This window comes from Squalius cephalus (assembly GCF_949319135.1).
Source record: "Squalius cephalus genome assembly, chromosome: 15".
Taxonomy (NCBI): Eukaryota; Metazoa; Chordata; class Actinopteri; order Cypriniformes; family Leuciscidae; genus Squalius; species Squalius cephalus.
The window spans coordinates 11,330,713-11,348,804 of record NC_137136.1 but is presented as its reverse complement, the minus strand read 5'-3'; the positions used below and the strand labels follow the sequence as shown (position 1 = coordinate 11,348,804).

At 36.4% G+C, this 18,092-nt stretch overlaps 1 protein-coding gene across 17 annotated transcripts in view; it reads right to left on the bottom strand.

The window, feature by feature from the left end:
- The window catches only part of ptprub (protein tyrosine phosphatase receptor type Ub), a 222,249-nt gene that overhangs the window by 34,138 nt on the left and 170,019 nt on the right, over window positions 1-18,092 (bottom strand). For 8 of the 17 annotated variants that reach the window (XM_079894983.1, XM_079894994.1, XM_079894995.1 and 5 more), the window contains exons 13-17: window positions 15,662-15,698; window positions 7,928-8,066; window positions 3,893-3,922; window positions 3,525-3,685; window positions 209-396 (exon numbers count right to left, since the gene is read on the bottom strand). In XM_079894983.1, coding sequence (XP_079751109.1) covers window positions 209-396; window positions 3,525-3,685; window positions 3,893-3,922; window positions 7,928-8,066; window positions 15,662-15,698 — 555 coding nt within the window. The remainder of the gene's footprint in view (window positions 1-208; window positions 397-3,524; window positions 3,686-3,892; window positions 3,923-7,927; window positions 8,067-15,661; window positions 15,699-18,092) is intronic. The other 9 variants (XM_079894985.1, XM_079894987.1, XM_079894989.1 and 6 more) reach the window with 3 other exon arrangements.

Below are 18,092 nucleotides of genomic sequence, written 5' to 3'. Positions count from 1 at the left end.
GGAAAGGTGTTCTATAAATTAAATGCAAATATTATTTTTGATGATAATAGTATTAATAATAATAATATTCTTAAACTTATTGTTAAACTGTCTAAAAAGTCTAGTCTAAACCTTGGAACGTCGACAGACCATTCATGAACAGTCGGATTCATAATGCACATAAAATAAAATGTAAAAAATATATTTTAAAACACAACACAAAACCTACCTCATACTCCTGCTTAAAGCCGTAACCTTCTGCGGTTTTCATCTGGTTGATGTGTTGTAGGAGGTCAGCAACACGCACTGCCGGGTGAAGCTGACCCGTGTGATAGGGCGATCCTTTACGGCCACAATGACGCCTAGGCGACCCACCCAGCAGACTGCTGGACTCATTCATGGAGCTCCGTGGATCACCTTGGTGAAAATGAACAAGCAAAGACCAAATGTTTGCACAATATTTTTCATACAGTATAAACATATACAATTAACACAGCATAGGAACAGCTGCACCTGAAGTAAGCAGCTCAAGTATCTTAGAAAAGTTTCATAAAATAACCAATAAACATTTTATAAAAAAATAACAAAACTCCAAACAAGTATAATAGGGTTAATCTGAGAATTATCATCCCCTTATGGCACTTCATCTTCTGTGTTTATAATTGGTATTCATAAATATGATCTGGGAGCAATTATGAATTCATGACTAGGGCTGTGTATTCAAATAAATTAGCAGTCTGCTACTCATTTCTCAACGGAAATAGGAAAGAAGAAACCCAGACAGTATATTCCATGCAGTAGACACTTTAAATGTAGCAAGACAGCTCTGAGACATGCCATTAAAACTTCATTTTGATCAAGAGATCTCTCTCTTTCAGACATCAACTATTAATTGCCTGCAGAGTCAGATACCTTTGAATTGGATATTATTAGTGTTTCTTTTTTTTTTTTCTTTTTTTTTTTTTTTCTGCTCTAATTTCTTCCAAATTGAAATCCTCGACCATGATGCCTGTAAGGATAAGCTTCTGGTGCAGATCTGAGTCCATTTGCCTCTTATAAACTGATTAAATTTTTTTTTTTTTTTTTTAAGTATACTATTTGTTCTCTCTCTCTCCTACTGGTTTCCATGGATTATGTTTATATTAGGATTTATAGTCTTATGTCAAGGGAGACTTGGTGTTATATTAGGACGTGGACAGCACCACATCTCATATTTAAGAGCTGTGAAAGATTGAGCGATTACGGAAGGACTGCGGCTTTGATGAAGCTTTCACACTGACTGCAAATGAGGACAAATTACCAGGAGCTTACCTAGTCCCTGAGCCTGACTTTAACTGTGTACGTGACTGAAAGTCTCTAACCATTCATTTGTGATCTTTGCCGTTAGCGTCTGGTACTCTCGCTTTTAGCACCTTGTGAGTGTGAGGGGAAACAATTCAAGAGTTCTAGAACAGTACATATATTTGTTTATATCTATTTTCTGTGAAAGTTTTCTCAAAGTTTTTATTTGCGACTAGTTTTTCTTCATCAGTTTAATCACAAATTAAGAGTGCTGGATTATGTCTAATGAATTTTATGGAATAGATTCCCCCAAAAAATATCAATTATGACATCATTTACACACCTTTGTGTCATTCTGAAACATTGTCTTTTTCATATTGAACACAAAATGAGAAAAAGTCGCTCTTTTTAGTGAAATTGAAATGCTATTTTTATATTAAAATCTTTTTAAACTTCAAAATGAAAAAAAAAAAAAAAAAACACTTTAATAAAAGTAGTCTATATGAAGCCATGCTTTGTGTGAGGAACCTGAAATCATTATTCACAGACAATCCACATTATTCACTGATTCACTGAAAAAGATTTGACTTAAAGCTACACTGTGTAGGATTTTCTCCCATCTAGCGGTGAAATTGTTTATGACTACCGACTGAATATTACTTTCTAGCCCCTCCCACTCCGAGGGCGTTTTAACTCCTACGGTGGCCGTATTATTTCAAATCTGCCGGCAGTCGCGAGTAATCTCCCCCTCGCATTCGTCACGGTGCCACTGAGTGTCAAAACGCGAAAGGCGAAGCTTGAATTCCCAGTTATGTTCCACTTTGGCTAATGTATTTTCAAGATGGAGGCGCAACATGGCTTCCACCATTCGAGCGACTCGCTCGTATGTATTCTAAATGGCAGATTCTACGCTTACGAGAATACTTGATTAGTTGGTAGAAGTAATTACACATTAATGAGCACATATCATTTTGAAAGAACTAAGTGTTTTTTGCTAAGAATCAACTTAAAAAATTACACAGTGTAGCTTTAAGAGAACAATTTATCAAAACTGGATATCAATACTTCACTCATAAAGTTCACACAGTCAAGATTTTCAGTGAAAAATGACAAAGTATGACTGTTTCTTACACAAAGCAATGCCTTCAGAGGACTTTAATCATACTTTTATTGTTCCAGGTGTCATTTCAGAGCTTGACAGCTTCAGTCCTCATTCAATTTTCTTTAAAGTGATATTCTTTAAAAATTCTCCTTTCATGTTTTACGGAAGAAAGTAAGTCAAACGTGTTTGGAACAAGATGAGGTTGAGTAAATGATGACAGAAATGTCATTTTAGGGGTGAATTTCCTTCAACATTTTATAGCTTAAGTTTAAGACCTACTTGAGTTCCCATCATACAATGCGGCATTAATCAGTTATATGGTTTACTGTTTGCTGTTTTCACTTATGCTGCTGTTGATCTGTTAGTTGTTGCTCCCTGTTATTTATCATGAGTATTAGATATGTAGTTGTTTTGGTTGATGTAATGCAATGTGCAAGTTCATTTAACTGGAGAGAATAAGTTGAAGCAAAGTAAGACAAGTGCATGCTACTTGATTTTTTCATGCATTGCTTCACAAATAAAGCAGATTATATATAGTTTAATCAACTTTCTGCTCAACGAACAATTCTGAATGAATCTACTTTTACACAGGGAGCTCAAATGCTAAAACCACTTTTTAAAGGCACAAATTAAATTTAAAGGAATAGTTTACCCTAAAATGAAAACTCTGAATTGTCATCAATTATTCATTCTCATGTCCTTCCAAACTCACAAGATTTCTAATTCTACAAAACGTTCATAAAATAATTGTAAAATAAATTCATATGAACCGAATGATTTAATCCAAGTCTTCTGAAGAGACATGATCGCTTTATATGATGAACAGATTTTATTCACATGTAAACACTGATCAGCAAACATACATAGGGCACTTAAATATGGTAAACAGAAGCTCAACCATACATCCTTGCCACTTGACTCATATGGATATATTTTACAATGTTTTTATGAATGATTTGAACCGAGATTTGGGTGAATAGACTTTCAATCGAGGGACAGAAATCTCTCAGATTCTTTATTTGTGTTTTAAAGATTAACAAAAGTTTAATGGGTTTGGAACCAATGTCTTTTTCTTATTGAACTCAAAGGGAGAACAGTTGCTCTTTGTTTTTAACGAAATGTCAATGGGGTTTTTTTGTGTGTGTGTCGTGTCACGTCTTACTGCGAGTGCTGCAAGTATGGGTGTCCATAAATGACAAGGCCATCCTCTCGTCCTCCTGCAGAGTGCTCTGATCAGTGAAACTGCGCTCCATGGAGCCCATCATATTACTCTTCTCCTGCCTGTACGTAATGGGGGTCTTATTCATGTTCACCGGCTTCCTACTGAGGAGACAGAGAGAAGAGGGCGGGGGGGGGGGGGGGGGGGGTAGAGATATGGAACGTGAAGGAAACGAGAGAGAGATGAGGCGAGTTAGGGGAGTTGGTGAGAGAGAAAGAGAAGATCATCACTCTGCTGCCACCCCCCTCTCCAAAATGCACACAAAAAAGCCATGAGAAATGATGATGTGCAATGGAGAAGAAGCCACTTACGGATAATAAGAGTATGAGTAGTAATCCCTTCTGGAGAGAGAGGAAAAAAAAATAGAAGAAGAGAAGAAAGGGGAAAAAAAGAGAACAAGAAGAAGAAGGGACATGAGATGCAAGCACTGGCAGAGCCCTGATTAGAGTGAAAAATGGCAAGCCGTCAGCAGCTTGCATTTGCCACGCGAGTAATGGGACGCATGCAGATATGCACAAAACCTCAGCCAGAGCGGGAAATGGCGGCCTAATCAAATATGTCTTCTTGTTGCTTTTAATGAGTTTCACAAAGAGTCCTGCTGAGAGGGACTTTTACATGCGCTCTTTGCAATGTCGACTTCACTGAGGTTCGGCGGCACAATCTAACCCAATATCCGCTAAATTGTCCAATGAATTGCTTGGAGAACACTTCCATCTGCATTCATATTACAAACATTCTTCAACTCCATTTTGGGGTGCATTTGGATTAAATGGCTTAAAATGTTCTGTCTTACACAAAGGCCCGGTATCTCTCTTTCCATTTCAGTGGGAAGGACTCACATCACTAACTGAAGTAGGCGCGTTACTGTGGCACTTTATCTCCGGCTAAATGGCTGAGCTGAGGGTTTGCTGCAATCAAACGTTTAGCTTACATAAACGTTTTTTTCCCCCCCGAGAAGTTAGAAAATGAAAAAAGAGAGGCTGAGGAGGTATGTTCTGATAATTTTTCATGTAAAAGATAAATAAAATGCTCAAATGCTAACAAATTAGCCATCATATTTGAAATACCACATTAAACTATAGCCAAAGGTGGTCAATATGGTTTGTTTCTGGCAGCTGGTTAAAAGATGGATCCCCTCCAGCTTAACCAATGTAGTCTAGCATACCTAAACTACCGGTAACAAATTTGGAATAATTAAGTTTTTTTTTTAATGTTTTTGGAAGAAATCTCTTACTCTTATGCTAACAGAGGCTTAAAAAATACAGTAAAATGAGTAATAGTGTGAAATGTTAACTGAAAATAACTGGTTTTCTATTCTAATATATTTTATAATTTAGCTTTGCCATTATAGGAATACAGTGAATCACATTTTAAAATATATTAAAATACAATACAAAATCTATTCCAAGTATTTGACCAGTAGTGTAAACATGTTGATGAAGAGGGTCCACCAGGTTAACCACTTAAATCAGCAAGGAATGCATCTTATTGTTTTTTGTTGAGATTAGAGATTTTTTTGTAGAACACTATTTTTAGACGAAATAGTAAATTATATTTTATTTAATACATTTTCTAATTATAATAACAAAAACAACAACAAAAAGAATACTTCATTATTATTATTAATCTCACCCCTTGTTTCACAGACAAGGCTTAAGCCTAGGCAAGGCAAGGCAAGGCAAGGCACTTTTATTTATAGAGCACGTTTAAAACAGGCACTGCTGACCAAAGTGCTGTACAGTCAGTTCAAACAGTATAAAATACATAAATACACCAACAAACACAAACACATCATAAACCCATCATAAAAACCCATCATAAAATTACATTTGACCAAAAGCCAAAGAGAAAAAATAAGTCTTTAGTGAAGATTTAAAACTATCAACAGTGGAAGACAATCTTAGGTGTTCCGGCAAATCATTCCACAGACGCGGGGCAGCGACAGAAAAAGCACGATCACCTTTTAATTTCAATCTAGATCGAGGCACACTGAGCATCAACTTGTTCGAGGACCTTAAGGGTCTAGAACATTTCCGGTGGAGAAGATCTGTAATGTATTGAGGAGCTTGGCCATTCAACCCCTTAAACACATACAACAAGACTTTAAACTTGACACGGTACTCGACCGGCAACCAGTGAAGCGCAGCCAGAACCGGCGAAATATGTTCCCTCTTTCGAGTACCAGTAAGAAGCCTGGCGGCAGCATTTTGTACAGTTTGTAGGCGGGATAAGGAGGACTTAGCTACCCCAAGGTACAGCGAGTTACAATAATCCAGCCTAGATGAAATAAAGGCATGAATCACTATCTCCAGATCTTTTACTGTTAAAAATGTTTTTAATTTCGCAATAGATCTCAAATGATAAAAGCTACTCTTCACTACTGAGTTAATTTGTTTGTCAAATTTAAGGCCGTTATCAAAAATCACTCCCAAATTTCTGGTATAAGCAGCAAAATTTCCACTTAAAGGACCCAGTTGTTTTTTAATCTGTATATTAGAAGCAGGTGATCCAAAAACTACAATTTCGGTTTTGGAGTCATTCAATGTTAAAAAATTGGCTGCCAGCCAGCCTCTTACTTCCTCAAAACAGTTCAACAAAGACTTCATGTCATAATTATCCTCATTTTTCAAAGGGAGATACACCTGTGTATCATCCGCATAGAAGTGATATAGTCCCAGACTAAAATGTTTCTTTGAGCTGTTTTAACTGAAAGCAACTTGCACTGATATATTTTAAATATTTTATGTCAGTGCCAATGTTTTGTCTCAAGATGCACACAAGTAATGCTTTTTTGTTTTTTTTCTAAGGCATGTTTATAAAAGCTACTTAAATGCCCTAACTGAACTAAGGTCTAATCCTGGCTTAATCTAAGCCCTGTCTGTGAAACCAGGCCATCATTTTACTATTGGTATAACATTTTAAGAGATGTAGAACACTATTTCTTTAGACAAAATATTATATTATATATTTATATTATATAATATAATATAATATTTTCTTAAATAAGTAAATTGGACATAAAAATAATTAGCTTAATAATCAGTTTATCGTGCAAGACTAAGCAGCAATAAACCATCTAAAACAGGCTAAAGTCTAAAATAGCAGCCTTTAGGCAATCACTATTCATGCATGTGAGAAATTCATATGAAACACAGAATGTGAATGGTCTTTATCGGTTGCTGAAGATGAATCTATGAGATGACCATTGCGTAGATTCATCTCCAGTGATTGAGGAACGAGAGGCCCATGTCTCTCATTTGCCACGGGATCTGATGACCTTTTGAGAACCGTGGGCTAATTATCTCTGAAAGCACACTTTTTCCATCCCAATTACGGGCTCATTTCTGGTTCAGGGCGGCAGCGGGCAGGGCCTAATTAAGTGAGTAATTGAATTGCATTTCTCTTTAATTAAATATTTCACACTCAGATAATCTCAGAAGATGAAAACCCCTGGCAATCTCTCCAACGATGCACGTGAGAACACCTGGGTGCCCTTTGACTGAGCCGAATAATCGAAGTCATAAACTGCAATGGGTAGGTTTAAGTTAGTCATAGCTGAACGCACAATAGCCTGGTCTCTCAGGAACAGATTAAGTCTCATTTAAATAGCACCTTCACAAGAAATATTTTAAAATAGCCCACAAGCTTATAACTGTCAGCGTCTACAACATAAAGGCACAGGAAAATTTGAAGTATTTCTTTGTTTTGCAACACATACAGTACAGTGATGCCAAAAAAGTTTTCGGACACTTATATCATATTAAAATGTATGAATGTTACTGCATACAAAATTAAATATAATATACGTAAATATATATACAGTATATATATTTTTTTTTAATTGAAAGATAATTTAAAAACATAAAAATATAAAAAGTATACACTACCGTTCAAAAGTTTGGGGTCGGTAAAATATTAATGTTTTTGAAAGAAGTCTTTCATGCTCACCAAAGCTGCATTTATTTGATCAAAATACAGCAAAAACAGTAATATTGTGAAATATTATTACAATTTACAATGATTAAAAAATGATTACTATTGTGACTCAGGATTTTGATGAATAGAAAGTTAAAAAGAACAGCTTTAATTTCTAAACCTTTTGTAACATTATACACGTCATTACTGTCACTTTTGATCAATTTCATGCATCTTTGCTGAATAAAAGCATTCATTTCTTTTGAAAACCCCCAAAATTTTAAATGAAACTTTTTAATTTCATTTGTTTTATGAAACCTAATGCAATGACAATGAAATTGCATGTGAAATTGTGACTTAAATGTACAAATACAATTTGCATTTCAGCATGCTTTGGCTCTCACATCTTCATCCTGACCAGTAGAACTCACCCTTTTTTAATGATTATGATAATGGCCCCCAGTAGCAGTATCAGGACCACCAGCCCACCAGCACACACTCCTAGGATGAGCCCCATCTCCTCTGAGCGCTGAGTGACTTCAAGAGCTCGCTGATGGTCTTTACAGGCGGCTAAAGAACACACACACACATACATAACTTTTGAGGACACCAGCAATTATTTACATACTTATAAACAAGCATGAATTAACATATTAACCAGCAAAGAAATCAAAAACAAATACATTCAAAGGAAAGACATTCAAATGAGGCCTGAAGGAAAATAACCATATTTTATAGTTTATACTGCACCAGATTAAGATGGTCACACTGATCACAGCTATGTTAATCATGATCTCAACACTAAAGGCCCATTCACACAATAACTATAAGAATATCTATAAAGTTTTAATAATGGTATAATTGGACAGTCCACACCACTACTAAAACAGAGGAACGATATAATTGGAATCACTTTCAGAGCGATTTTTCCAGCTGATGAAAGATGCAAACCCTGGCAGCCAATCAGAATCCACCCAACTTTAAACAGCTCGAGCATTTAAAGTGGCGGACGGCACAGAACTGCAATGAACTCTTCTAAAAAAATGTGTCATTATCTTTATAGTTATCGTTTATAGTGTGACTTAAGAGCTAACAGGGTTAAAAAGTGGTCGGCTGACTAATAAGACGGTGACGCAAATGGATGGCGCGGCATTGACATGAGTACAGCTGATCAAGCTCTTAAACCAGCTTGTACCAAGCTAGAAACCATGTAAAACAGAAAAGCTGATTTTAGCTGGATTCTTATGCAGGTTTAAAGAGATATTAAAAGTGGAAAAACAGAAAACAAGAGACCTATGGCCATCCACTGACAGAAAGAGTGCACAAGGCAAGCCAAAATTGACAATCTGAGTAAATAGCCTCTACAATCTAGGCCTGAGTCAAAACCCAAAATGCAGTCATGAGCCATGGTGAAAGAAATGAAAGATCTCTGGCAATTCTGAGGGCTCCTTCTATCTCTCATCATGAGATGTTTCTCTACTGTACCACGCAGATTGCACGCCTCTTCTGTGGCGCGAGTACCAACTGCACCCGGTTAGCTATTTATCCCAGGCACCTGTCTCCATTGACAGCGTGTGGGCAGGGGTCATTTCACAATTGGCGGCTCCTGGGGATAGCATGACTCTCTGTCACACCAGAAAATGAGACTGTGTGATCCAAGAGAGAGCAAAGAGAAAGTGTGCATATGCAGCAGAGCCCGAGGCAAATTGCCCTGACCTGGACACGCAGCAGCTGGGCTATTTATACCGTTTTCACACACTCATGCTTGTACGGGAATGTTTTTGTGTTGATGTTTTTGTGGGTTTTTATGTGCTGATGAGAATGTGTGAACATTAATGGAATTCTGCATATTCTGCTGTTTTCACAAAAACATCAAATTTAAGTACAATAGTTACAGGGTTTTCCAAATGAGGTTGTGTGCCACATCCTAATCATAATAAAACATATACAAGATTATGATAAATGATATATGACAGAATTCAAATATATACTTCCTAATCTTCCTTGGACCAAAAAGCTATTTCATTGGCTAACAGAACTATATGCTGAAATTATATACTACTGTTTAATATAGGTTGTCTTAAAGTCGGCATGAAACGGAAGTTGAGATTGTCATTTTTTTCCTTGTTGTGACGTATATCCGAGTGAAACGGCTTCGGAAATTAGAAAAAAATGTAGGGCAGGGCTTGATTTCGTCCATCGGGAATTGATTGGATTGAATTTGTTATTGTTAAAAAAACGAAAACTATTAAAAACTTTTCTGTAATTGAAATAAAACTGAAATAAAATAAAAAATAAAGTGTTGTTATTGTAAAAAAAAAAAAAATAAAAAAAAAAATGTAAAACTTTTCGGTAATTATAAATATCACATGTAAATGAAAGAAATGAGAAAATTTGCCTAGGCAACTAACAGAAATATGTTAAAGTTGAAGAACAAAAATTACTAAAACGAAAACTGAAATAAAAAAAAATTAAAGCTAAATATAAATATTTAAAAAATAATACAAATGATAAAAGATAATTATAAATATGAATAAACAATAGAATAAAAAAATAAAATAATAATTAGCCCGATAACGTGGCATGCTGCTCACAGGCTAACCTGCCTATCAAAACATCTTAGCAAAAGGCTAACAAGAAAATATTTTTGATTAATTCGAACAAAATATAGGTACAATAGGCTTTTTGATGATAAAATATCTGATATTTTCTGTCTCTTTACTCTCATCTATGCAATAAAAAAATAATATTTTGGCTTCATGTCATATGGCAACAGTAGAAGGAATTATGCGAGACACATTAAGATGCAAAAGTATAATTTACAATCAAGTGGTCCTTGAAATATATCAAGCAGACATTTTCCTCGAGGCAGACTTTCGGCTGTTACACTATTTATTTAATTGGCAGAGGCAAGCAGGTCTGTTGCCACATCAACTTATGACTAATGAAAAAAAAAAATGAAAAAATATAAACTCACAAGCAAACAACCTGTGACATAATCCAACCTTTCTCTGCAAATGACAAGAAACTGAGTGTAATTTCCAACCACACAGAAGCTATTTAAACTGATAGTGGTTTGCTTGCCAATGGGGCCATGTCTCCTTAGTCAAATCACAGTGGGAGTCCTACTGTATGTCTTGTTGAAGAGGGACTAGAGATCTTTTTAGTGCTAGAAGCCTGGCGTTAGCTCTTCCTTAAGGTCTCAGTGGCCTGAAAGCTGCAGGGCTCTATGAAAAAGAGAGTGAGCTGAGGCCTGAGGAAAAAGGTCTGCTTTAGGGCTCTCCATGCAAGGCCATGGCTAAAAATAAATCATAAGCATGTGGAGGGATGTGGGGCGGCAAGAAAAAGAATTTGCCATGGCGCTCTCTGCTCCCTCAAATGCCAAAGGCAGTTTCAAAACTTCCTTTCTGCGACAACGGTTCACTCAGTGTTGGGAAGAAATGCTTCTGAAAACTGAGGCGCTTTGTTTTTTTATTTTTTTCTGTTGACTGGAGTAACAGAATGGCATTGGATTGAGCACATACAATCATTCAAAAAAAAAAAGTCATTATATATCTACCCTCATGTGGTTCCAAACCTGCGCAGGTTTGATTATTCAGTGGAAAACAAAAGGAGAAATTCTAAAGATTGTGCTGGTCGTTTTAATTACAATGAATCATTTACTGAAAAGATCCAAATCAAAAGAAAGATTCACTCAATATTTTCAGTGAATAACGACTTATATTTCAGTCTGTTCCTCCCACAATGCTATTGTATGTATGGACTACTTCTACGATAACTTCATGGTAATTCTGAGTTTTTGAAGCTTAAGAGCCTCAGTCTGCCTTCTTTGTAACAGCATGGACAAAAAGTGACCAGTATAATTTCACTTGACATTTATTTTTGAAAGTCATACAAGTTTGTAACGATATAAGAGATAACAGATGACAGATTTTTCAAAGCGCTTGGACGGAGAAGAGTTTATTTAAAGAAGCGTAATTCTAGACCATTACTACCCTTTCAATCCAATGCAACTTTCTATGTGATAGACTTTATACATCTTAAGACAACAGAGACTATACCCCCCCCCCCCCCAATAGAGACCCCCACATTACTCTAGACTTGAGAAGTCAGACTCCCACAGTAACCTTTTGAAAAGAACCCAACCATGAAGTATCGAAACTATCCTTTTTATAGAGTATAGTGCTTTTTGGTGCATATCTTCACAGACACAGGCACAGATTTGTATCTAAGGCACCAATACAGTGTGTGTCTGTATCAGACTGATAACAATATTAAATATACATATACTTCAGATGTCAGCAGTGAAGGGATCTGATCTAGATTTCTTACGTCTACAATTAAATGCTCTAAAAACTGCTGAAAAACAAAACTCTTTTCCAAAAATGGCGAAACAGTGTGAAATGTAAATATAACAATTTAATGAAAAAATATTTAAGTGAAAAAAGCAGAAATCAATGATTTGCAGATACTTTTTGACCTACAATTAAAAATAAAGATAATATTTTATATAATTTTTATCAATATTTTCTTTTTGATTCTTTTTGTCTTGGGAAAAGCAACAATATCTTAGCATATCAAGAAGCAAAATCTCATTAGATTACATTTTTTTTTTAAAATTCACTTTAAGCATAAACCTCAGCAAATTTAAACCTCATTAAAAAAGAGAAAAAAGGACAATGATATAGGATATTGTGTCAACATAATAACCATACGATAACATGCAGGTACAATGCTCCAAACATAAGATAAAATACAAATGCATAATCTGCATAGTTCATGCATAATCTTCACAATATCAGCTAAATCATGAGGTATTCTTAATGAGGTATTAAATATATTCATCACAGGAAATATAGATGGGAAAACATCCATTAAAGTTTGATGCAAACCTGATCAGATTTTTATCGCCATGCTGAGTTACCTTTCAGAATATCAATTAAGCCCAACACAGGCATGAAATTTGTTTCAAGATTAATGTGAGCACCTGCTGAGCGCACCAAAAGTGGAAATTAGCACTTGGAGTTACAATGAAAGTCTATTGTTCTGTGAAGATTGCCAAGGGAATGTTAATTAAACTGTCACCTGTGCAAGGAAATTGGAGTCTTGGCAGCTTAGTTTTGTAAAACTATGCAATTCGGTTGCATTTTGAGCACATCAGGGTGCTCATTTTCTTCTGGACCTTGATCGTTGATTCATAGGAAATTTATGTGGCCAATCAAAATCAACAGCCTCAAATAATGGATTTTGTTGACAAGTTGGATTCCCTCTTGTCATTGAGAGACCCTAATAAATGACTAAAACACAGTGAAACTGTTTCTTGCTCTTCTGTTTGTTAGCGCACAGTTAATTTGTTTAATCGCTCTTTCCTGTTGGGAAAGTCGAGAGAGCTCTATTCTGTTCATCAATATGTTGGCGTGTTAGCCCACATACCAAATGTGTATCTGTCTGTGCCCACTGAGCAGATGGGACGGCAAAACTGGCATAAAATGTCCACTTCCTCCTATTGGCTTCATGCTCAGAAGGCTAGTCGTCACCCTCAGTCACTCAGTCTCAAAAAGAAAGCCAGGTCGATTTAAGCGGGAGGCTGTGCTCACTAACGTCGAACGCCGAAGACTACAATACCGCCCTGCTCGTACTGAACCCTGATGCCGTTCGATAGAGGGTAGTGCAGTTCTTTTTTGTTGCCTTGACAGGATTCTATGCTTCCTGAAAGTTTTCATCTTCCTCTGAGGGGCCTGACAGATGGTAGCATATATTGACAGGCACAGGTGACTCCATCAGTGGTGTTTGATGTGAAGGTCTGTCTCCTGACCGGACAGGGACCCGAAAACCGATCTCTCTCTGTCTGCGTGCTGCGACGTGTCTTTGCCTAGACTGCCTGCCCCAGACAAATCTGCTTTGATACAGTCCACTCCCCTACCACAAGCAACCAAAACAAACATGATGAAAGAGTGACCTGTTCTCCCTTAGTGCCCTTGTCTCCAGAAGAGAAAGGGGGCGGGGGATGTATAAAGGAAAAATCTGTTTGTGTCTAGACGCAAAATTTCACTGTAAACCAATACACATCCCAAAGCCGTACACTATGTGCCCTTTATGGAATTCACGGATGTTCGCAACTCAGGTTGGAAATCTGAGCGCTTGGGGGGAAAAAGTGCACATGTAAGATTAGCTAGTGAACCGTTATGGAGTATTTCTCAGTGGTACTGCTCTGAAAGGTTTGAGCAATGATCATAGAGCTGGACTACTGAGCTGGAAGAGGGAAACCACTTTGAAACCAATACCAAGCAGCGTCCCTTAAGGCCAAGTAAGATCACTCAGTCACTACTTGAATGGGGAAATCCATATTGTTTTTGTTTTCTATGGATTGTGTTCTTAAAGTGTACAGGTACAGGACATTATCCGTCAATTTGACAGATATGCCTTTAACACTAAAACACAACAAAATGCAATGTTTAATTCAAAATACAGGTAAAACACTTCATATTAACACAGTACATTGGGCCATTTTTTACGAACTTTTATACGGACTTACAGTATAAAATGCGGTTGTCACTTCTGTAAATAACCAAATAACAAAAATACAGGACTGTCATCTGTATTCTGCCACTGTGAGAATTTGGCCCACATCTGCTTGCGAAGTTAATTTCTTTTAACTTATTTCAAATCAGCTATAGAATCTGACAACAATGACTTCATAAGCTTAGTTTGTATAAATAATTATTTTTAAATCATGAAATATATATTTTTTTAAAGTTTAAATCATTAAAATTTTTATTTTTCAGGCTAGTCCTGCTAAGGTGCATACACATTCTAGAGTAAGCAATCATGTTACCATTAAGACCTACAGTTGCTGCAGTGGCTCTATCAATAAGGCAACTGACTCGTTTAACTCTAAAGCGGGACTACAGTTGCCATATTTAGCGTAACAATTTCTCCCATTCAAGTACTCTCTTTTTGATGTCTCTGATGCTAAAAAACAACACTGGTGCACCATCCGCCTGCAGCAAACTGTTAGTTCCAGTGGGATCTGGAAGTCGAATGCTGATGACATCTTAGAAAAGCTGTGACCCTCAGGCATGTAACATTGTGAATAAGTGAATCTGAATAGCAAATATAAGCTGAAAAATAACCTCCACTCGTGCAGTCAGAATAACAGCATAGGCCTACATCCAATCCACTACAATTTTTATGTTTTACTATTTGTGGCCACTCCACCATACTTTAACTTTAACTCTTTGTATTGTCTTCATTTTTTAAATCGGTATTGTAATTTTTTCCCACTAATGTGACAAAGACAATTGATTTTATGGCCATATTTTCTACCGTTCTCTGATCCTTAGAATCAACTATGAGTATAATCCTATAGTCAAACAGACAAAAATGCATATTTAATATGATTAGCCTTTTGCTTGACTACATTATCAAAGAGCTAATAATGCGTTGCTAATGTTACACAAACCATGTTCCTGTTCGAAATCTCAATCTGCCTTCTAAAAATCAGAAATGCTTTGAACAACTGAGAACGTTAGTGCAGAAAGGCATTTAGTTCATCGTAACAGGGTAATACAACATCATATACTCAATTCACCCACTATATTGCAAAATCTACCTGATTTTTCATATCAACAGACAAATATACCATAACCTGGCTTCTCTTGAGACTCCCCTGCTTTGCAGCAGTTAATGATATGCTAAAGCCCGTCCGCACTTTGACGTGATTGGTTACAAGGTAGTTTGTGACGTAGAGAACAACTGCATCTTTTTTGAGACTGTCTTTGGTTCACTGCAGTTTTAAGGAGAAAAAAACCTAGCAATGGTGTTGACTTATGAATTTGCACATGGTTTGTCTTAAAGCATATTAAAAACACCACAAAGACGTAAACATAACCAACATTAAAAGCTTGATTTTCACCACAGGGGGTCTTTAAATCCCATTATCATATTTACAACAACATATTTTATAAAAAAAATAATACAAAATATACTTTCATGGCTGGTAAGAAATATTTATAGGCCGTACATTTTCTAAATTTATGTTAATTGTCAGTATGTTGATTTCGACCCGGCATACAGTAGGTAAATTCACCTCACACAGTCTTTCAAAAAACTATTTAGTACAAAACTGCACAGTACTTCTGTAGCATCAGCATTGAATAACTCACCTTTACGGGCGATGCGGATGCAGTTTATCCTTGTTTCCTGTGAGAAAAGAGAACAGAGATGCAGTGTCACGCTGTGGGAAACAGTCAAACGGCAGAAATAAGACTGCACGATACCTGATGAGATGTCAAATAGGCTCACACTGACTTTTGCTGATTCAACAACAGCATGAATGCCAGTAAAAGAGTAAAAATACATTCAAAAACAGCACTGTGCCTCACTCACCATATTCGTGTGTATTTTTTAGTGTGTGCTGATAAGATCTAAGCCTTTAAATGTACAGAAAATGACAGCAAAAGGACAAAAGAGGCAGGGGGGAATGACTTCCAGCCAGGAGAGAATTATAAAAAGGAATTAATTTGTTCGAAATCGCAGTTGATGACATACTGGTGTTATGAAAACGACCTTTGTCAAATAGCGCTAATGAGATCCAAGCCCATAATCCAATTCCGGCCTGCCACCTCGACAAGAAGATGCATTATCAAATTAAGATTTACAGATGCTAATTCGGGCATTATGGAACAATTATGCAAATCTTCCCATCCGGAAAAGGAGAGAGAGGCCTCTGCTTAAACTGCGGCTGAATTGCTTTTTTTAATTGAAAACCTATTTCAAACTGCCTTGGCTCCTAAAGCCCACCATAACCCTATATATCATCTCGGAAAACATACAAAAGGGGAAGGAAGGGTGGTAGGACGAAGACGGACTTGCACTGATGTTTCAAAAGAGGGAAGAGGGACACGCATGGATATTTTAGCAACCCCTTCCACTCCCACGCTTAAAAATGTCATGTAGGCCAATCCAGGCTTTACGAGAAACCCATCTTTATCTGCTCCAGCAGCCATCATTGGGATGCAAGTGTGCCATGGTTCCCAATACACACTCTCCCATGAGAGCATATCACAGGGATAAAGCAAACACTGCCTGTTTTCTCCAAGCACAGAGCCGGTCCTAGATGTCGCACCATAAGAACTCATAGCTCACCATGCGTGTGAGAAAAGACTGACCCCAAATGACAGGCGAGAGACAGCCAGTGGGCTTTGATCAGACAGACGCAGACACAAAGCTTTAAGCTTCCCTGCTCTATTTAATCAAATTTGTGAGAACGGTCATGGCAGGCACTGCAAAAGGGGATCTGTCAGCAAACTCAAGCTAAGTAAATGAATTATGAGCACTATAAATATAACAGGCCCAGGGAGGCATGGGAAAGGAACTTATTAGAAAGCTCCTACTTGGTTCCAGAAGTAGAAGAGGTATGCGAGAAAAAGAGAGGTGGGAAAAAAGGAAAATCTAGGGAAAAGGGGGAAAAAATATAGATATATAGTTTAAACTGTAAGGTGTAGCTGTAATGCTTATATGCGGTTTTATATAAAAACAATGTTTTACAGTAATAAATACGGAATACTGAAGAATACAGTAATGAGAAACACTGAAAGCAGGAAAAATAAAAAGTAAAATATAAAGAAAATTAGGTTTAAAAATCCATTTTTAATGAATGATGAATTGTCATGATAATAATATTTAACATACAGTATATTTGCATAAAGACCTAAAATCACTTTACTTGTGTGCATACACACACACACACAAAATATGTATTATAAATAAATAAATAAATAATATAAAGTATTAATAATAAAATGTATATGCATTGAAAAATGATAAATAATCTTTATATTACTTAATGCGTTTTTCTATTTTGGGGTGAAATAGGACCATATTTTAGTCTGAAAAATCAGTTCATGCCATTCAATTCTACACTGTATGAGTTTTAAATTAATAATATAATATAACAATAACAAATTATATACATACTATAAAATTACAAATATGACCTAGGCATACAGTGCAGTATTTTAGTGAGAAACATCAGCATCAGTTCATGCCATTCATCCTAGTAAAACAGAGAGCAAAATATGCCAATTAGAGGGAAAAAGTCTCATTGAAAGTGGCTGGTCATTCTTATAAAAAGAAAAAGAAAAGGAAAAAAGAAAAGTGTTTCTGTGTGTATGGGTGGAAGAGAGCGTTTGGCAGCTACAATCTTTGTGTTTTGCCTCTAAGGACTGTTAAGGAAGCGGATGACAAAAAAAAAAAATAAAGGACGAGAAAGGAAGAGAAACAGCCCTTTATAAACAGCTGAGAATCAAAGATCTATTAAGAGCATCTTTATATATATTTATCACTGAAAGCAATTACATGAAGCCCTGACAGCATTCACAGCTCTCTAATGACTAATTGTCAGAATAACGGCCAAAAAAATGCAGCAGAGGACTTTCTTTATTGTGCAGATGCCAAACGCTTTGAAAACCACTTTCAACCATAAAGTTGACCAAGAGACAAAGCAAAGTATATTAGCATTGTTTATATGCAGTCAGGATTAAAAAAAAAACAAAAAACAAAACAGAATGGTTCAAATTGGTAGCAGGGGAGTGC